General features: G+C 45.3%; 2 protein-coding genes and 2 long non-coding RNA genes across 4 annotated transcripts; 3 read left to right on the top strand and 1 right to left on the bottom strand.

Moving 5' to 3' along the window:
- The first annotated feature begins 12,376 nt into the window (after nt 1-12,376).
- On the top strand, nt 12,377-13,922 carry LOC112269473. The gene is made up of 2 exons (XR_002961317.1): nt 12,377-12,804; nt 13,372-13,922. It is a non-coding gene; the product is annotated as an uncharacterized LOC112269473 (long non-coding RNA).
- On the bottom strand, nt 13,777-16,175 carry LOC100845456 (60S ribosomal protein L7a-1). Its single transcript, XM_003580680.4, has 7 exons — nt 15,997-16,175; nt 15,712-15,759; nt 15,426-15,627; nt 14,627-14,796; nt 14,387-14,515; nt 14,214-14,306; nt 13,777-14,120 (listed from the first exon to the last, which is right to left on the bottom strand). The coding sequence occupies exons 1-7, from the start codon at nt 15,997-15,999 to the stop codon at nt 13,989-13,991; spliced, it is 777 nt and encodes a 258-aa protein (XP_003580728.1). The 5' UTR covers nt 16,000-16,175; the 3' UTR covers nt 13,777-13,988.
- A 454-nt stretch (nt 16,176-16,629) lies between these two features.
- LOC112269472 lies at nt 16,630-17,847 on the top strand. The gene is made up of 3 exons (XR_002961316.1): nt 16,630-16,742; nt 16,832-17,592; nt 17,702-17,847. It is a non-coding gene; the product is annotated as an uncharacterized LOC112269472 (long non-coding RNA).
- A 57-nt stretch (nt 17,848-17,904) lies between these two features.
- On the top strand, nt 17,905-19,171 carry LOC112269398 (zinc finger MYM-type protein 1-like). The gene is made up of 3 exons (XM_024456093.1): nt 17,905-18,856; nt 18,941-19,071; nt 19,158-19,171. Exons 1-3 carry the CDS (start codon nt 17,955-17,957, stop codon nt 19,169-19,171), a joined length of 1,047 nt encoding a protein of 348 aa, XP_024311861.1. The 5' UTR covers nt 17,905-17,954.
- The last annotated feature ends 2,590 nt before the right edge of the window (nt 19,172-21,761 follow it).

Genomic DNA, 21,761 nt, shown 5'->3' on the forward strand with positions numbered 1-21,761 from the left:
GGATATACAGAGGGAGTGTACATGCATGTAAGTTTGGTCGATAAAATGTGAGTTACCAACAACAAAAGTCATACCCATCAATTTTGAAATAAGTTTTCAATCAACCGCATAATTTGTATGGCACAAAAAACTCGTGTGTTATTGATGTAATTAATGGTCGGAGGTTAAATATTGAAATGCATATGGATGCCTTATAAACTGAGAGGGAAGAGTATAACTTTCAACCGTCAGCGCGCACACTACTATCACTCCCACAGTACTTTCTGCCGAATATATGCATCGATACCTTATAAACTGAGATGGAAGAGTACCATTTTCGACCGACATCATGCATGCTACCATAACTTCCACGCTACTTTCTATTAAATAAATCACGTGGTAATGACTCATCGTTGTCTTCCAAATCCAATGGACCAAACCTGCAAGTCACCCTCGCCTAGTCCATATCACTTCATTTAAATCATCGGCGGTCTCCATCCTCTTCAGCACTGCATCAGTATCAGCGAGAGAACACCATTTAACCAATTTCATCTTTGAAAAGTCAATTATTTCCTTAAAGTTCTCAACGTTCATGTGAAAACAAATGTCAAGTTACTGTAGTAGGGGCTTAAAGTTCTCACTATTCATGTGAAAACAATGTCAGGTTACTGTAGTAGAGGCCTTTAATCATGGTTCCAAAACTGGATCTTACCTTTCTACCTCTGATTAAATAATACTTGAACAAGGTTAAATCTACCATGCATCGACACACAATTAATCTGCTAGTAAGCCTCATTCGATCCCTCTCACACCTTCCGTTTGAATCACCGGTCATCATCTTCGTCCTCCAATCCCCAGCACAACATCACTCTCAATGACAAATTCGACCTTGAAAAGTCCTTTCTTTCTTTTAAGTTCTCACTGTTTTTCCTGAAAGAGATATGTGCCGAGCTAGCTAGTTTCTTGTACAAGAAAACATGATCTGAACCCAGGACCTGTAATTAACGCTCCCACAGACACGTGTGGTGTGCGTGAGAGTTCATTTGTTTTTAGATAAAAAGCGTGAGAGTTCATTTGCATGACCACACTAGCTCCGACTTGCTGCATTTTTCTCCTTTCCACGTTCTATTCGAGAGTAGAAAACGTGCTCTTACCAAATACTGCTCCGTAGGTCTGATCTCATTACAAAAGAATCTAGGGATCAAGCTAGCTAGCCACTAGCAGTATAGCAGCAGGAGCATGCACGTCGAATCAAGGTCGAATCGTCCAGTAGCCGTTGGGAACGCCGGCCGGATGATGGATGGATTGACGCAACGCAAGGCAAAGGCATGTACGTGTTGGGTCGGGCCCGGCCGGGGCAACGACACTAGACATTTCACGTACCTTTGCTCGATCAATTTGCTGATCTCTCGCTGCTGGGGCCGGCCTCTGCCTGAAATCCTGATCGATCCAATGCACGTCGACTGTGGCGCATGTCACCAGACCCGGGATTGTGGAAGAAGGCCCCTCCTTTTCTTCCTCTTTCTCTCGTGTTATTGTGGACCACGGACCCCTCTCCCTGTCCGATCCGATCCTCTGCGCCGCCCCGTGCCGTGCCGTGGAGTCATGCATTGTACGTGCGTTTGCACAATAAGGTTCCATAAAGTTTACCGCCAGGACACTTAGCATGCATGCATGCATATCGTCCGGCTTTAATTACCTTCTCGACCGGCCGACCTCCGGAACCATTTTTTCTTCCTTCAGGCTTAGCTATATTGCTGCAAAACTCAACCCATTTAAGTGAGCCAACAGTGAGTTAGGTTTTGAAATTTCTGTAGCTAGCTTAGCGACCGATCGACCGACCATAAACAACCAGTGTGCGTGTCTCTAATGTCCTTCCTGAAATATGTGTCGTCATTAAATATATTAACGACGAAATGATCGCGCCAAACTGTTTTGTCTGTCTATTAATGTCGACTGAATAGACTGGACAGATTTCTAGTACTCCTAGCTGTTTGCATGCATGTGTTATTGTGTGTTAATTTGTGGTGTGGTAAAATTATTACTAGTGCTACTGCTCCTACAGAAGATTGATTATTTGGATGGCTCGTTGCTCGCGGCCGAATCCGCGCATCTGATCTTCTCCAGCTCCGGGTATCCCAAACGACAAATGGTGCCCCTTCTGTCATGTCGTGAAGGAGACGGCCCCTCATCTTCTTCTTGATTGCCCTTTCTCGAGGGAGGTTCGTAGTTTGATCTCTGGCTGGGCCGGGAAGAATTTTCTCAACCCTGCGTCATGGCCGGACTTTGACTCTGTCCTGTGCTGGTGGCTCGGTCGGGTGGAGGCGGCGAAGCCCCTTGGCAAGCCGGGCAGGAAACACATTGCTTCCCTTGTCCTGCTTTCCTTGTGGGAGATTTGGAAGGAGAGAAACCGGCGCACCTTCCAGTTCAAGCTTCTTTGTCCACCGGCTGTTCTGCTCCTCATCAAGGCTGAGGCTGCTCTTTGGGACCTTGCCGGTGCTGGGCTTGGTGAGCTCGTCTCCGGCGATGACGACGTTCCTTAGTTTGTGGGCGTTCTTTTGTATCTAAACCCTGCCCCCCCTCTCGTCCTTTGTTTTCCGTGTTTTGTAAATTCCCCGGGTTGATCTCTCAACCCTCCTATTGACAATAAATAGCTCGCTGCGGCTGTTTTGTAAAAAAAAGAAATATACGTGACACAGACGATCCAGTGTGTTTGTGCAAGGGGCCGGACCCCACCGGGAGCAAGGTAAAAGTTACCTAGCCAGAAAAATATAGCATAAACTGCTGATCCAAACCAAATGGACAAGAAGCACAGCCTGACCCAGGACAACAGTGTCTGTGGCAAGAAGCCAATTTCATAAGCGAGGCGATGTTGTTGCTGATTAAACGTACCCAACGACCTATTTTTGGCATGAATACTGGAGGCAAGTAAAGCAATAGTTCCATTAAATAGTGCCTTTTCTTAATCGACTATTCGGTAGGCTCCTGTTCTTCTGTTGTTGTACATCCATCCATCCACCTCTCTCCGATGCTTTCTTTCTCGCTTTCTGCTTCCTCTATTCATTCATTCATCCACAGTGAAAAGGCATGCAAAAAGAGCAGCCCTAACTTATTGCCACTAGCCAACAAAAACATACCTAAATATTTGTACCGAACTCTAGCTTTCAATCTAAGCTGGGCAGTTGCCTTCTCTCCGAAAAAATAATATAGAAAAAATTAGTTGAACAAGAATTTAAACTATGGGCGGTTTGCGATGTTAGTACTACACTACACCATGGCATTGATTTCTCCTCATATAATTCTCCAGAAAATAAAAACTGGTTGAACAAAACGTCAAAAAGATTTGAAAAGGTTTCACTGTAGCTGAGATCGATCGATCGAGTTGTTGTCATCAAGCGGATTTCGCAGGCCGACCGGCCAAAGAAACAAAATTAAGACGGCTAGCTAGATCAGCATCCATGCATGGCCCCAGCAGCTAGCCTGTGTGCGTACCTTCCTTGGCTTGCCTTTCGAAATAAATAAACTTCAATTCACTTTTCTCCTTGTCAGTGAGACAAACCCTAGCCAGTAGCCACCAAAGATCTGATTGGGATCCATCGATACTCGTAGGCCCTGGCTGGCTTAACTAGAGCTAGCTGAGCTGAGCTTTGGCTCAGAGATCAGTACTCGACAGGCGCTGCAAGCACATGCATGCATGCAGCTTAGCTGCTTTGCTTTCTGCTCTGATCCCTGGCCGGATGAAGCAAATGGCAGGGAAGAACAGTGTCACTCTCTTCAAGTCCCCCCCCCCAGAAACCCTGTTTGAATTCATTGAGGGAAATTAATCCAGTTTAGATCGATTCATGCATGAATGGCTAGCTGGTCCTGCTCGCTAACGTCTCCCAATAATTGGTTTCGGCGTCTTTTGGGCAATGTAGCTGCATAGGGGACCCGGTACTGTCAAGATCTTTTACTATGTTTTGCTGGTAGTACTACACACACCCATGTGTGTGAGAGGAACGAATGAACGGACACGATTGATCGTGTAGTAGTAGTAAAATTTGCGCCCGCACACACACAGACAAAGAAAAAGAAAAAAAATATGTGCTGACTGCTGAGCAATGTCATGGAAAAAATGCAGCAAAAAGGTACGTCCTGCAAGTGAGCAGTGTAAGACAGCGTTGGATTCATGTGCAACCCGGTGGTGGGGCCTGGCGACCCTTGCACGTTTTCGGGAGGATTTAGTTTCTGAACAGTGAGAAAATTGACCCCTGTGAAGGAAGTGAGCCTCTTTTCTAAGATTTGTACATGTGTCAACGCCATGCAACTGTGTGAGGCGTCCGTTTCGAGCGACAGAAACGACTGCTATTCATTGGCAGCTCCAGACAGATTACCAAGGTGTAGAACAGTACAAGGTTTATATAGGCTAACTGGTCATAGTAAAAAGAAAAAGAAAATTTACACGCCTGCATTTTACAAACGAAGGGTACATTGATATATGGTTCACATTTTTTCTCCAGACAGAACAAAAATCGTACGGCAGACACGCACGAGAGAAAAGGGATGAAACGAACCCGGACGTCCGATCGATCGTGTGATATAAATCGGCATGGATGAACGGTACGACGGGCTGCAATGCGGCTGCTGCTGCGTGCAACCGCGGAGATGGATCGATCAAATATCCAATTGGTGGCAAACAATCGCTGCCCGCGCTCGCACGTACACAATTAACTAGCTAGTGCCGTGCCCTGCGCTGCCACGCACGTACGGGCCCGTTTGATTTCTCTCTCTCGGCGCGCTCAGGCCGGGACGACAGACAAACAAAGCATTACCTAGGCAAAACGCCTCAACAGTGCCGACTCTGTGCACCGCCCGGCCTCTCGATATCGATCCATCCGTCGTGTGGTTGCTTTCAAATAAAGCTTGGAACTTTGAGCACAGTTGATTGTTTGAAATTAGGCAGAATTTATCAACCACATAAATACATGGAATTAACCAATCCTGCCACACATGGAAGTGCAAAAGCAAAACGTGCTCTGAGCATTTTCTTTTTCTTCCGAAAAGGAGCCAGGCATATGTCGGGAAACGCGGTATGCTACCCAAGCACAAAATAAAAATTTCTACCGCTTCCGTCCGGATCAATGCTGTAGATAATGGATCACGAGATTACCACTAGACGCGCAGACCCGTAACGGAAGTAGAGTCGATGTAGCGCGTCGATGCCGAGTAGTCGAACAGCCTACTCTTCCTCGCCGATCCCACGAACAGTTCGTCCAAGCGCCGCAGGTGCAGCGCCTCCGAGGTATCCACACGTACAGGGAGGAACTCCATGCGGCGGACTGCTAGATCCGATCGCAAGGCTTTGGGCGTGGAGGTGTGACGGCCGAGTCTAACTCGCGTCTGGACTGGTGTAACCCTAACCGGGTGCGCCTCCTCCACTTATATAGACCTCCCTGGTGGGCTTCAACACTTGAGACCCGTTAGGAGTCTAAGCCCGATACGAGTTGGATCCGATCCAATTCGGTCCCATCCACTTAAGCGTGCGACCCTACAGGTTCACGGTCAGACGGACACGATTACGAGCTCGGATTGCGGGTCCGAGTAACACCTTACTCGTCCACTGGCACCGACTCAAGTTGATAGTTGGTAGCGGCGCCTAGCAGCACGTGCCAACTCCCGAGTAACCACAAGGTATATTGACAACCATACAATGTGTCATATGCAACATTCTTTTTGCCTCACGATATGTGTGTCGAGTTCAAGGCGAGTGCTTGTCATCCTTGTGGATAGCTCGACTCTCTTCTCGTTCCTATGATACAGATTCCCGAACGGGTTAACACTTAACCCAAGTCGCATGGCCATGCTTTCCGACTCTGATCACTCGAGAGGGCCCAGAGATATCTCTCCGAACAGGAGGGGCAAATTCCATCTTGATAAACCATGACTCGTAGCATGCTTCTCAGCAAATCCGAAAGCTACCTTTATAACCACCCAGTTACCGAGTAGCGTTTGGCAACCCCTAAGTGGGCCGATTCACATCCCAAGCTCATGCGATGAACTCAGGTCTAGGACTGGCATATACATCGTACTTGAGACTAACAAATGACAATCATCTCGTTGTGTCTCAGTGTGGGTCTGTCTCACTCAACAATCTCATTGTCGAGTCCATGCTATCAGTCGGCAACACCTTGCCCTATGACTTGTGAAACATAGTCATCATACTGATTCACATTGCTAGTCTAGGTTGTGTGTCCGCATAACCTCAATGACCAGCGACCATTAGAACAACATCATAGAATACATAGTCTCACAAACAAATTACGTATTTATTGATACATATCAGTGATGATGTTCAAGGACAATAACAATAACTCATGAATACATAGGAAATAACATCATCACATGATTGCCTCTAGGGCATATCTCCAACAGCATATCCCTCGTCTTGCTTTGAGCATGAGACAACTTTTTGTTTAATTTCTATGTGATTAATCCGCAATTAAAGTTTAGAATGCGAGATCGATCGATGGCCGATCAACGCCCCCCTTTCTATTGCCGAACCTCCCACGCCGGCGGTGGGCATGCACCGCTGCCATCTTTCTTGTGCTCACTCACTCATAGGTGTTGTGAATGGGCTTTTGGGCCTAGAGGGGTCCAAAGCATAGCACTAACTAATGAAATTTACAAGAACAATACGTACACACCACTCACGGGCACAAATTATGGTGGTTTTGTGGTAGGTTTAACAGATTTTTTTTCCCGAAATGGAAGCTTTTATTGATCTCGACGGCATATCGATCGATACACATATAGTATCACAACCCCGGTCTCTGCGCCGAAAACGCACACAGCCAACCAAGTACGAGACAAAATAAATTATTACATCGAAAGAAAAGTAACATCTCTATGCAGATTCAATCCGCAGGCTAAACCAACACCCATTGCGGGTAACAAAAGTCTCTGGCCACTTGCTCCAACTTGTTGCACGCCATCAAAGCCAGCTGACGATCCTCCGGTTTGAGGAGGATATACCAAGTACGGTGCAAGAATACAAGACCTGCAAAGGAGAAATTAAGTACTTTCTATTAAACGCAATATCATTTCTGCATAGCCAAATTGCCCAACATAAAGGGCAGCTCCAACCATAAGAAGCGCCTTCAACCTTTTATTAACCCCCCGTAACCATGACCCAAACATATGAGGGGTATCGCGAGGTGAAAAAAGATTAGAAGCTATTTGGACTATTAGCCACACAAAACGGGAGACACGACACCGGAAAAAAAAGTGTGTTATATTCTCATCTTCATGACAGAAATAACACTTTGAGCTCCCATTCCAATTGCGATTTAACAAGTTGTCTTTAGTTAAAGTGACGCCCCGCCGCAAGAACCAAAGAATTTTTTTAATCCTTACGGAATCTTTAGATTCCATAACCCTTTGTTGAAATTCGGGATGTCAGAATGTACCAAAGCCTGGTACATTGATTTAACCGAGAACATTCCACTGGGATGGAGATTCCAAATAAATATGTCTCTCCCAGGAGAAAGATTGACGTTGATAAGGCGAGTCAGAAGCTCTGTCCAGGCCACCAATTCTGGTCCAACAAGGCTTCGCCTGAAAGACATATTAGGAGGGAAAGAAGCGAGAACGTGTGCCAATGTATCACACTTATTACGAGCAATGAGATATAAGGATGGATATTGCTCTCGGAGAGGACGACCATCGAGCCAAGAATCCTCCCAGAATCTCACTTGAGAGCCGTCCTTAATAGAGAAAGATCCAAAACAAAAAAAAAACTGTTTGGCTTTCATCAGACCCCCCCTCCCCCCCCCCCCCAAAAAAATGAGAATCATTTGGTTTCCACTCGACCTGTGACAAAGCCTGTGAACCGATGTACTTATTACGTATCAGGCCTTGCCATATACCATCCTTAGACAAAAGTTTGAATAACCATTTGCTGAGGAGCGCAATATTTTTGGCATCAAGATCCTGAATACCTAATCCTCCTTGGTCCTTTGGTCTGCACAAGATGCTCCATTTTGCGACTCGATATTTCTTTTGTTGACTATCATTTTGCCAGAAAAATCTAGACCGAAAATAGTCAAGCCTCTTGAGAACTCCACGCGGAATCTCAAAGAAAGACATCATGTAAATGACCATACAACTTAGGACGGAGTTGATGAGTACTAGTCAATCTCCCATCGAGAGGTGCATACCCTTCCAGCTCTTTTTTTTAGAAAGGTCCAGCAACTGCTAGCTTTCCATATATTAGCAGGTAGAGAGATTTACAAGAACTGCACTAGGCAGAAAAGAGAAAAAAGAGGAAAAAAATAAAAGAAGGAAGGAGGGCTGGAAAAAAGAAAAATCAAGGGGGCTCCCAGAGTAGCTTTCTGAGAGCGTTCGCTCCGGCAAACGCCCACGCTTGGGCTTTGTCTTTGATGAAGCAGGAGAGCTGCCCGACTGGAAGAGCCTTGTCTTGGAAAATCCAGGAGTTACGCTCACGCCAAACGGAGTGAAAGGGCATTTCGATCCCTAAGTGTTTTGGTGTTAATGACAACATGACTCGTGTACTAACCGTGTGCTCGAGTGTTTCAGATATGAGATCAAATGGCACAAGACGGTTCGTTGCCCTCAAAAAGGAAAGAAGCGTAGAAGGATTTACGGCTTTTTGTTTATATTGAGTCGTAGGAAAATCCGTACTATAAAGAGGGAGTCCATCTGGGAATGCTTGGGTGAATCAATTTCACGTACACACAACCAACAAATTGCACCCACCAGATAGCTTCAATCCCACCCGTGAAGAATAGCTAAAACCTATCATTTAACCAAAGGGATTCTGCCTGTGTTCATTCCAGGGCGGCAGTACCGCCCTGCCCAGGCCGGTAGTACCGCTCGCGGTAGTCCCACCCCGGTACCGCACTAGTGCTTTGTGGTAGCAAAACGCTACTGACATATAGCGGCACTGGCACGGTACCGGTGCTGCACTACCGCTCGCGGTAGTACCGCTTGAGCAAGCGGTAGTACCGCCCTGTGCAGAAACAACACATAACGGGCAGAAATCGGGGACTCCTATAAAAGGGGGTCTTCGTCCCCAACGGTTCGAATCCTCATTCCTGCAAACGTTCTTCACCTCCAAAGATTCAAATCTCAAGATCTCTCTCCCTAGTGCTTCCCTCTAGCAAATACTTTGAGGAAGGGTTGAGAAGAGCTCGATCTAGGGTTTCACCGAATCAAAAGTTGATTCCCCTCGTTTTCCTTGGTGAATTTTGTTACTCTTGGGATTTTGGGATCCCTAGCCGGAAGGTGTCTTGTCAAGGCCTCCAATCTTGTGAGGAGGTGCTTGAGGATTTGGGAAGGAGTCTCCAATTAAGTTGTGAAGTTGTGTCCTTCTCCTTGTTTGTAAGGGTTCGACGTTCGCCCTCAAGGAAGCTACTAGTGGAACTCAACTCACCTTTGTGCTGTTGTGAGAGCTCATCCCACCTTTGTGGTGTATTGAGTTGGAAAATAGAGTGAGCCTTTGTGGCGCCTCTACCTTTGTGGTAGAGCACTCCTCCAAACGGAGACGTACACCAACCCCAATAGGTGGAACTCCGGTGAAATCTTCGTCTCCCCATGTGGTATCATTCTTGCCCCTTTGCTTACTCGCAAAACTTAATTGTTTATCTCGTGCTTCGGCTATTGCATCATACTAGGGGTGTTCATCTTTTAGACGTTTTAGTGAACCCATGTATTGATGCTTGTATCCCATAAAAGTGAAAAGAAAAAGTAAAATTTGTTGTCGCCTATTCACCCCCCCCCCCTCTAGTCGACCATATCGATCTTTCACGGAGTGACAAACTAGGATGAACAGAGAGCTGCTTCTCTTCCTGTGCTCGGGGGACACACCTCCATAAGGTGCTCGCCGAAGGAATTGATGGAGGCCGCCTCGCGGATGGCCACGGCGATGCTGCCGCAGTTGTTCCAGAGGGCCACGGAGCACCAGAGCTGGCTGGAGAAGGGGCACTCGACGAAGAGATGCATGGAGGTCTCGAGGTTGCGACGGCACAAGGGGCAGAAGTAGCAATTGGGCCATCCTCAGCGTTGCAGCCTGTCGGCGCACCACGGTCGATCATGAATCATGAGCCAGGCAAAGAACTTGGAGTTCGGCGGGGCCCAAACGCGCCAGACGGCCTGCGGCATAGGAGTGGACAGTCGGCCTAAGAAGTGCAGCATGTAAACAGACCGGGTCGAGTAGGAACCGTCGGAGGTCATCGTCCAGATGATGGAGTCGGGGATCCCGTGGCGCAGAGAGATCGTAGCCATCACGCGCCAGGCATGGATGAACTCCTGAAGGATCGGCTGGGAGGTTATGGCGCACGTCGCGGGTCCAGCGATTTTCGGTAATGGCGTCGGCAACGGTGCGATTCTTACGACGGGAGTGGGCAAACAACAGAGGGAAGACGGCATGAGGCGCACGTCCGTCGAGCCAGCTAGAGTTCCAGAAGCTCGCCGTCTTGCCATCGCCGATGGTGACGCGGGTGGCCGCCACAAAGAGGTCGCGGTCGATGTCGTCGCAGGGGGTGGGCGTGCCGACCCAAGGTCTGTCGGATGCGCGCCATTCAAACCAGAGCCAACGAACCCTCAGCGCACGTCCGAAGGCGTCCAAGTTTGCCAGGCCGAGTCCACCATACTCTGGCGGAGAACAGACCTTGGTCCAACTAATCTTGCACTTGCCGCCGGTCTCATCATTGTCGCCGATGCCCCAAAGAAAGCGACGTCTAATTTTGTTGAAGGAGGCAAGGAAGGACTTGGGGAGTTTGAGTGCAGTCATGTCGAAGGTGGGAAGTTTCCGACGATGGATTGGGATGCCAAGGTAACTAATGGGCAAAGTCCCCGTGGCACAACCAAACAACTCAGAATATATAGATTAAGATCAATCGATCACCGGGACAAAGAAACTAAGATCATGATCATGGATTTGATATTGTGATGCGTCTCCATGGCCTCCTCTCCCATCGTACGTGCCGTGTTTGTTTGGCCGGAGATCGATCGTTCAGGCCTGGCTGCTGCTGTACGAGGCACAAAATTTTGCTAAAATTAGGCCCACCCATTTTTAGGCCAGCCTATGGCTTTACAGCCCCAATCCATGTGGGCACGGCGTATATGCAACAGTGTGGCATGGCACGCAGTAGGGAGAGTACACAACAGTGTAGATACATAGGTGTAGGTCACAGTGTCACGTCGGTCTCCAATTAATATCAGCGTTGCTATATAGCTCTAGTACTATAATGTATTATAGATACGCTGTACGTTTGTATATATGCATCGTTTGTCAGTACTGCTACTGTAATATAGATACGGAGTACCCCCCACGCTGGATCCAGCAATCATGCATATGTACGTACGAACGCACGCTTAATTAATACCCAAAGTAGCGTTGATTAAGAGATAATTAAGCAAATGATGAGATATATGGTGAGAAGCCTACACATGAATATGCAACTTGTGAGAGCAATGTCGTATATATGCGCAATCTGGATAACTGTAGCTGAAATTAACCTGACGTGTGCATGTATGGACCATACGGGCTATAGTTGATGCTTTAAAGTATGAATCCTTAATTTGCGAAGATCGAGAATCACATCGCATTCGATCGTTTGCTGCGACGGATGGCGACTGCATTATGCGTTTGCCTGCAGGCTTTACAAACTACTATATCAAACAGCGCCCGTGACAGTGTCTACTCATGTGCATCACTGTAGTACTTCCATGTGTATCAAATATGAACATTTTTAGACGGCGGATTTTGTACTCGATGAGAACTACGTGAGAGAACTGATCATCGATCACAGGTGATTCACATGCGTCTTTGTGGAGCCTATAAACAGATCATACGCATGATGTGATGACCCCCACGTACGAGATGTGACGCAGACAGCATTGCGTCGAATTAATCCTAGCTGATCACCACAGGCTTGCACTTAGAAATTGCTGAATTAAGTGCAGAAACTTGGTCCATGGAATCTCGAATTAATGTAGAATTTGGTCCTGGTAGCTAGCTCCCACGCGACAAATTTGTAAGTAGATGCAGACAAATTAACACGACAATGCTGCCCTCCGAAGCTTGATCCCACCTAGTACTCCCTCCGTCTCGTCTTAAGTGACTTCCATTACTTGTATCTAGACGTTTTTTAGGTATAAACGCATCCATATTTGAGACAATCATTTAATATTGGACGAGTGAGTAGTACGCTAGAGCGCTTCAACTTGGAAAACTGGTCGAAGTAATTACAAAACCTTGTCCACCGAATCAAATTGATTCCAAAGGCATGGTCCAAGCTTAGCTTGCTCCCACACTACACATGTGGCTCATGTTCTCTATATATACCCATATATCGATCAGTATGGCTTCAGCCAAGATTTAAATCCCGACCGATGGCTGACTTTTGCACACGGCCGGAGAGGGAAATCCGAGCACATGTTCCAAACAGATTAAGCAACTGTGCATGAGGCCTCTTTGTATGTGGTGGGCTCTTGGCGGCAAGCAAGGCAGGAGATGTGCAGAGCCAATTTTAACCTCCTCTGAACACGGGACGCTCCGGTGTTTGTTTGCTGAAATTGGCGAGGCAAGGAGGGCCGAGACGTACCCCTGATCTGCATTGAACAGCTCCATCGGCTGGGCGTACAGTACAGTACAGGCACTACAGCCTCGATCCTGGGTTTGGTCACACTGTTCTGCAACGTCCAAACATATGTAGCAGGGCCAGCCCAGCCAACAGAGTGCCTCCTACTATGCACTCACATGGCCATGCAATAAAAATCACTGATCAGTGAACAGAGAATGGAGCTCTGTTCTGTTCTCGTCAGGTAAGGGAAGTGTGACTGTGAGGCGAGCTTAAATACATCATCCTGGCGGTCAAGGTTTTCTTTTTTTAGAATCCGGCGGTCAAGAATAGAACAAGATTTTGGCTGGATCAGGCACTCACGCAGCCCAGTATGTTCCCAAAGGATAGCCTTGCTCGTTAGGATATACAGTACACTACCAAGCCTGGTCCATTGAGCAGTTCCGGCAAGAGCATTCTTGTTGGGCCACGCAACCCCTTTTTTTTTGGCGCTTAAAGCCCGCTAGTGTGGGTCCTGGTTAAAGCTTTATATTTAAAAAATAAAATTGAACTTGAACTTGAAATTGCTGTCCAAGCTTGTTTATTAAAGTTTCTAAGTAGGACTACAAATTATTACTATAGAAAAAACACCACTTACATATGTTTATCGGTATTAGCTAGTCCCAAAATATAATGCATGCTTGGTTTTTTTTATCGTCTCTAATGCACTATTTGATTTACATGTGTTTACAAAATTAGTAAAAGTATATACGGCATATGATTATTTTTGAATAATGTTACTTTCACATGCTCTGCCTATAAACTCAAGCAGGAATCAGGGCCGCCCTCCCAAGTGCGAAATCGCCCGATGTGCACGCTGCGCCCACGGTCAGCCGCCGGAGCAGCAGCAAGACAACCCCAGCTCGTTCGACTGCCACGCAAGAAAACACCTCAGTCGTTGAGGGCCTCACGGGCTTTCCCGGTGGCTCTCTCAGACGGCCGCAGGCAGCAGGGAAGCCCAAAAGCGAACCGGCGGCGGCCACAGCCTGTGACTCTCACTGCCTCATTGGTCTACACTCAAATGATAAGGGTGTCATCCACAGGTTAGATATATTTCATGCCTTAACTTGCAGATAGCTCTAATATCACATTCGCATTTTAACTTTGATGAAAATATTTGAAACCCAGCTGGGATCTGGTTAAGGTATATGGGCAACGGTACGAAGCAATATTCAGATCGCGTAATTCTCAAGCTCACTTGACTCAAAAGAGTCGTAGGACTAGGACATATAAACTCTTATCTTTGCATAGTTTCCATCATGGTCCCGCGAATGAAACAAGAATCAGAAAACCACAATACGATTTCAAAGAGCTAGATGAGTTCGAGTTGCTCGTCAAAAACACCGCACTGAAAGGGATACTACAGGGCATGCTTAGCAGAAGCTAGAATTAGGTCATCCGCTGTGCCGCCTCCTTGGCGATGAGCCTCTCCCTGGCCTTTGTCTTCGCCTGCGATTTGGAGCCCATGACACCGCCTCCCCACTTCTTCCTGACCTCATCGAACTTGTCATTGAAGTTTGCCTGCAGAATAGTAGCCATATGATTCGTGAAAATGGTTTAGAAAAGAAGAGGCATCAACGACACGTAGGGTTTCATCTTTCATGACTTCCATACCTTGATAGCCTCCAAGATCTTGCTGAAGTCAAGCTTATCCTCGTTCTTGACAGTGGTCAGGCACAGAACAGAGGAGGTCTTCTTGTGAACAATCTACAGACAATTATAAGAAAAGGTGAGTGTTTGTTCCCAGTAGACAAGTGTAGAACAGGGGGCAGCAAAAGAAAATATACCGATCCAAGGCGTGATTTGCCTTTAACAATGCAGTAAGGCACCTCCATCTTCCTGCACAGGGCTGGGAGCCACACAACGAGCTCAATTGGATCAACATCATGAGCGATGACGACCAACTGGGCTTTGCCCTACATGAGGAAACATTACAGTTTATCAAAAGACTGCCTGTACCGACAAAAGGTAGAAATGAGTACTGACTAATTAGGAGAAATCATGAGAAACCTATGAAAGGTACGTACCTGCTCAATGAGGTAAGTGACATGGTTTAGGCCATACTTCACAACAATAGGCTTCTTTGCCTCAACTGTTTTCCCTTCAGTCTCAGCCTGAGCCCTCTTCAAAAGCCGCTCCTTCTTGGCAGCCTTATCCTCAGGGCGGTACTTGAGAAGCATCTTAAACAAGTTGGTTGCTGCAACAAAAATATTATATCACATATTTGCAACAAAGTTTGGAGAATATTAAACAGACACAGAGAATAAATTCAAGTTCAAGTACATTTTCGTTACTTTTGTTGGTACACAACAGCACTAACTAGTACCCTAACTATAAGGGACTGATGAGAATCAACTTACTCAAGATAGATGGTTCCTTAAGACAGTCCTTCAATTACTACCATGGTTCCTGGTACTAAGGATTTGTATATCAGGGCAATTCAAGATCCGTGAAACAATCCAGAAGAGCTTAAATAGTCTTTTGTTATGTCACAAGTTGGAAAATATGTTCCTTGTCCTAATCCAACTAAATCACCATATGCAATTAACAAATCAAATAAGCCAACATGCATATTTTCAACCGGCAGGTAGCAGGTATTCAGTGCACACACACAACACCATACATAGCTATAATCATGTAAGGTTAGCTATCATCCAACAATAGGTTCCCCTATGTCACCTACTCAACGTAAACTAGCTTCGTTATCTTCATCAATTTAAGTAAACTATAACACACTCGCAACAAAACAATACATCTGCCAACGACATCATACATGGAAGGATAACCAGTCCAGCGAATGCAAAAAATGAATTAGGCCTTATATACCGAGGTTCTTGTCGAGGGTGCGGGTGAACTGGTGGAGCGCCGGGGGAACCTTGAGGCGCTGCTTGAGGATGCGGCGCTGGCGCTGGATGCGCACGACCTTGGGCCACTTGACGAACCGGTGGAGGTCCTTCTTGGGGGGCAGCGCGCCACCGATGCCGAACTGCTTCGGCCTCTTCTCGAACAGCGGGTTCGTGACCTTCTCCTGCAACCAAATCCAACTAAATCACGCACTGTGCAACCAAGAAAACACAGATTTCAAGCAAGAACAGAGCGTGCGATGGATTACCGCCTTCTTCTTCGCCGGTACAGGCGCCCTGCCACCTCGTTTCGGGGCCTGCAAGATTTGCGATCCACACGCATCAAGCCATGTTCCAAGATCCACACATGTATTCCAAGCAAAATCAAGAAACATAAGCTATCTACGAGACGGCTGCTCCTAAGATCCAGGAAGATGGATATAAACAACAACACAAAAACCAGCTAACAACACTCCTGCCTTTTAACCGGAGGGAGACTGGGGCAGCGGCAAAGCAATGGAACTAAGAACTAATCGGCGGCGGCGGTGACGTACCATTTCGCCGGCGGGGAGCTTGGGGTTCCTGGAGCTGGAGGCGACGACGGGGTAGGAGATGAAGGAGGAGGCGGCGGCTGGCGCTCCGGGGCTGGTGATAAAGGAAGCGTCTCGGCGACGTGCACGTTTTCTGAACGTCAGATGCGAGATGTGCGCGATCTCGGCTGTCCAGCGCCAGGATTAGGGTTTAGGGGGATCCCACCTGGGCCGGGCCCTGATAGAGAAGAGGAAAGTGGGACGGGCCGAAACAAGATGGGTCGTTTGGGACATGAAAGTGATTTGTGGAAAATTTGTGGATTCGAGGCCATTGCTTGGAAACTTCAATTTCAACCCCCTCGAACGTTATCATATTATTACTCGATATTTCAACCTTAAATGTCACTTGCCGGACCCATAACCCACCGAACCCGAAAACCGGTTATTTAGACTCATGAAATCGTTAATACCATTTAAATCACCTCTTTAAGCGGTTTTAAAGCCTACGTGGCACATTTAGGACGGTTTAAGGGTTGATTAGGCGATTTGACTTTTTTGACTTGATGACGTGGTCATGCTGTTAATTCCCGCCTCTTCTTTCCATAGCTCGTCGCCCCAATTTCTCCTCGTGCTAACCATGGAAATCGAGAGCCCCCAATTTCTCCTTCATCTCTAGACGACGGACGACCAGACCAGACACTGCAGTTTGGGAGACGATCGATTGATCGAGACATCGAGTCGCCGGAGGCCGGGGCCGGACACACGTACAGGTAAGTAACTTGCTCGTTCTTTAATTATTTAGATGATTAGGTAATCAACTAATCATCAATTCATCAACAAATATTCCTATTATTAATAGATGAAGAGGAAGAATCAAGGATCTGGAAAGACGCCATCAATATCATGTTGGTACAAACCAGTACCAGTTGCTTCAAATTCAAGCTCTAGTATTCCTGCTGTTCAGAATATTGTAGTATCATCTGAAGAGGAAAACGCAAACCCATCTGAGGAAGAGCATCCATCTGTAGATGATAACTCAACTGATAATCCAATCGATATGCAAACTGATGATCAGAATATTGTAGCATCAGTGGAAGTTTCAGAACAGGCTAGAGTAGGAAGTACAGCATATGAACGGGATCCGGGTAAACGCCAACAGATTTGGGAACTTCCTCTGGATAAGCAAGAAGAAGCTCGTCGATTTTATATTTCAGAGGGCCCCTTTCAGCCATACATGGCCAATTATCCGTATAATGAACATCGTCGTCGATTCCAATATAGCTATTTCATTAATTTTCCTTGGCTAGAGTATTCACTTGTTAAACATCATGCATATTGCCTGCCTTGTTTCCTCTTCACAAGAAAGCCAAATGGTAGATGTGGCTCGGATACATTCACAGTCGATGGATTTTCGAACTGGAAGAAGGTGAATGCTGGAAAAAATTGTGCTTTCTTAACTCACATGGGCAAAGATTCAAACTCTGCTCATAACTTTTCGGTTCGATCGTTTCATAGTCTGAAAAATAGTATGACTCATATCGACAAGGCGATTGTACAAGCATCTGCAAAAATGATTGGAAATGCAAGGCAAAGGCTTAAAGTTACAATTGATTCCATCAGGTAAGAAATATATTTTTCATTCTTGTACTGTCCAACATTACAGCTTCATATGTTGTAGTATAAATCTATAACAAGATACTAATAGCCTGTTCTTTTATGATTTCACTAGGTGGTTAACATTCCAAGCTTGTGCTTTTAGAGGCCATGATGAATCTCCGGGATCCATAAATCAGGGTAATTTTCTTGAACTGATAAAGTTATTGGCTTTGTATAACAAGGAGGTGAATGAGGTTATCCTACAAAATGCTCCACGCAATGCTAAGTACACATCTGGAGAGGTTCAACAAGAAATTCTTCAGTTATTATCTTGTAGAGTGCAGAAAAATATTATAGAAGAAATTGGTACTAGCAAGTTCTGTATAATGGTGGACGAAGCTCGAGATGAATCCAAAAAAGAGCAGATGGCATTGGTCATTCGATTTGTTAACAATGAAGGGTTTATAAAGGAGCGGTTCCTTGATGTTATTCATGTAAAAGACACAGTTGCATCGACTCTAAAGGATGCAATTTGTGCTGTCCTTGTTGATAATAATCTGAATGTGCAAGATATCAGAGGACAAGGATACGACGGGGCAAGCAACATGAGAGGGGAATGGAATGGACTGAAGGCTCTTATTCTGAACGAGTGCCCTTATGCATATTATGTCCATTGCATGGCTCATCAGTTACAGTTGGCTCTTGTTGCAGCATCAAGAGAAGTGCCTGATGTGAACAATTTTTTTCAGCATGCAAATTTCATCATAAATGTGGTTAGTGCGTCGTCTAAACGCAATGATGAGTTACTTGCAAAACAAGCTATTGAGATTGCACGTGAAATTGAATTGGGAGAGCTCGATACAGGCAAAGGGGCAAATCAAATAGGCTCTTTACAGAGACCAGGGGACACTAGATGGAGCTCTCACTTCAAGTCAATTCACAGCTTGCGAAAGATGTTTGGTGCTACAATTGCAGTCCTAAGGAGTATAGCAACGGATCGTTCCGTCTCACAATATTCTAGAGGAGATGCTGCAGGAGCCCTAAAGATAATCATCTCTTTTGATTTTGTTTTTATTCTGCACCTCATGGAGAAAATTATGAAGATAACAGATGTCTTGTGTCAAATACTCCAAAAGAAATATGTTGACATATTGAATGCATTAAATTCTGTCTCAAACACCAAGGCGCTTATTGGTAAGCTAAGGGAAGATGGTTGGGAACCTCTTATGGAGGAGGTTAAATCTTTTTGTCTGAAGCATGAGATTGATATCCCAGATTTGAACAACAAGTATGTCTCTTTAATTCCGCCTGTCTTCTATTGCATTCTATTTATCGTACACTTTCTCATATTTTTATACAATACGACTTGCAGGTATGTTGATGTGACTAAGTCTCGGAACAAGCATGATAACACAACAACACTTCACCACTATAAAGTAGATGCGTTCAACGTTGCCATAGATCAACAAGTGGTGGAGCTCAATAATCGATTTGGTGTTCAAAGTACAGAGCTTCTGACACTGTGTGCATCCTTGGATCCAAGACTTGACTCTTTTGACATATCAAATATATGTTCTTTGGTGGAAAAGTTTTATCCGGCTGATTTTTCTACCCAAGAACGAGCTCAACTGGAGTCTCAGCTGCCACATTTCCAATTGGATGTCTGCAACCATCCGGAACTAAAATGCGTGCCTTCACTTGCTGATTTGACAGTTGGTCTAGCTAAAACAGGTAAATCTGATGCATACTCGATGGTTGATAGGTTATTGCGCTTGGTCATAACTCTACCAGTGTCAACCGCAACCACCGAGCGAGCTTTTTCAGCTATGAAACTGATCAAGACGCGTCTTCGAAATAAAATGGGAGATGACTTTCTTCGACACTACATGATCGTCTATATTGGGAAGGAATTAGCTAGAAAAGTCACCTCCGATAAGATCATTGACTTGTTCGATGAGCTTGGTAGTCGTAGAGTTAAATTTAAGCTCATAGAAATTTAGTTTCTTTTGTTCTTGCACACATTTGTTGCTATACTTTCTATCGATATACTACATTGAGACTCTTTATGTTGAGACTTTATATATTGGTATTTTTATCTATACTTTGTGTTTTTAGTTTTTTGCCCCCCTCATATTCAAATCCTGGCTCCGCCCCTGGCCATCAATAAAGTCAGACTTACTACTGAAGAGACATAAGAGTGTTAAAAAATATAGAGCAAAGCACTCCATATTGTACTTGAGAAGCTTGGCAGACGCCCATACCATTTTTCTTCATTCAAGATGTGAACAAGATTACACTGAAACACACAGAAATAGAATCAAGAAAGTCATCATTAGACTGAGATTCCTCAGCCTGATAGAGCATCGCAGAACATCCTAGCTATAATGCAAACTCAGAAAGATGAGTAGATTACACTGAAACGCACAAGCTTGTTGATCTGAGCAACAGGCTAAATATGCTAGAGATCCGGTTATTCTGTTAACATAGGGAACTACATACCCCACTAGACTCATCATAGGATGGATAAACAGCCTTGCACTCATAGGTAGCCCCAGAGAATCTCTCGAAGTTTTTGAAAACATGTGTTGGGTGCAGAAAGGCACCACCACATCCATTGACAAGCAAGTGTTGCACAAAAGTAGGTTTGTCTGACTTTGTAGCAGAATGCCTCACAAAATGATGCAAATCCCCTGCCATGCGAAGTTTACATCTTCCATTCAGGTATATTCAAAATGATCACAAGGAAACAACTTCTCAGAATTTTGTACATTCAAATTGATCACATGGAAACAACATTTTCCCAGAATTTGTTCTTATTCTCATTGCAGTGGACCAACAATACATCTGACCACTTATAGGTTAGGCATAGATGTAAACGTGGGAAGCGTTTCCACCTCCCGTAGGAGGTCGCATGGTGTATATTTATATGCCAAAGAGATATACATGGAGGGTTTGTTTACAATGCACAAAATCAGGAGGAGATTACGGTTTGGTTTATAACTTACCAACCGGATGAACATGATCTGTTGGAATCTAATCCTAGCACTCCCCCTTAATCACAACTTCCCTAGGTTGAGATTACGTCTAAACTTTTGTAGACTTCGTACCGGCAATGCCTTGGTGAAGCCATCTGCAACTTGATCTTGAGAAGAGATGAATCTGACATCCAGAAGTTTGTTCACAACTCGTTCTCGAACAAAGTGATAATCTATCTCAATGTGCTTAGTTCTTGCATGAAATATTGGGTTAGCAGATAGATAGGTGGCACCCAAGTTGTCACACCATAAACATGCTGCTTGATCCCGCTTGACACCAAGTTCATCAAGTATGGATTCTACCCAGATGGTTTCTGCCGTGGCATTTGCCAATGCCTTGTACTCAGCTTCGGTACTTGACCTTGACACCGTTGCTTGCTTTCTAGCACTCCAAGACACTAGATTTGGACCGAGGAAGATGGCAAAGCCTCTTGTTGATCTTCTGTCGTCAACACAACCAGCCCAGTCAGCATCTGAGAAGGCACTCACCAGCATAGAGGAGGATCTCCTGAAGGTTAGTCCAACTCCTGGTGTGCCTTTGATGTATCTCAGGATCCGCTTGGCTACAGTGCAGTGTTCCGAGGTTGGAGCATGCAAGAACTGACATATCTTATTGACAGAGAATGATATATCTGGTCGGGTGAGAGTTAAGTATTGAAGTGCACCAACAATACTCCTATATCTTGTTCCATCTTCTGCACACGGTGGTTCACCTTCATGTGCAGACAGTTTCTCTGAAGTGGACAATGGAGTTGGTGCAGGCTTACAATCTTTCATACCGGCCCTATCAAGCAATTCAGTAGCATATTTTTCTTGGCACAAAATCAAACCATCATTAGTCTTCTTAACTTCAATGCCTAGAAAGTAGTGCAAGTCTCCTAAATCTTTCAAAGCAAAGTGTGTTTTTAAGTCTTCTAGTAGAGCAGGAATGGCCTTATTTGAGGAGCTTGAAACAATTATGTCATCAACATAAATGAGCACAAATATTGTTATACCTCCTTACTGTATATGAAGAGAGATGTAAATGGTTTGAAACCAAGATCTTGTAGCTTTGAGCTTAACTTTGAATACCAGGCTCTTGGAGCTTGCTTCAACCCATAAAGAGCTTTATCAAGTTTGCAGACATGGTAGGGAGCTATTCTGAACATCTAGCTGTCT

This window comes from Brachypodium distachyon, chromosome 5, assembly GCF_000005505.3.
Source record: "Brachypodium distachyon strain Bd21 chromosome 5, Brachypodium_distachyon_v3.0, whole genome shotgun sequence".
Taxonomy (NCBI): Eukaryota; Viridiplantae; Streptophyta; class Magnoliopsida; order Poales; family Poaceae; genus Brachypodium; species Brachypodium distachyon.

Bases quoted from the DNA above. Each gene is read 5' to 3' on its own strand.
- LOC112269398 (XM_024456093.1), top strand. From the start codon at position 17,955: ATGGTGGACGAAGCTCGAGATGAATCCAAAAAAGAGCAGATGGCATTG. The intron at 18,857-18,940 runs GTATGTCTCTTT...TACGACTTGCAG, and splicing joins ATCCCAGATTTGAACAACAA to GTATGTTGATGTGACTAAGT.
- LOC100845456 (XM_003580680.4), bottom strand. The intron at 14,516-14,626 runs GTACGTACCTTT...TTCCTCATGTAG, and splicing joins TCACTTACCTCATTGAGCAG to GGCAAAGCCCAGTTGGTCGT. The intron at 14,121-14,213 runs GTATGGAAGTCA...ACTATTCTGCAG, and splicing joins AGATCTTGGAGGCTATCAAG to GCAAACTTCAATGACAAGTT.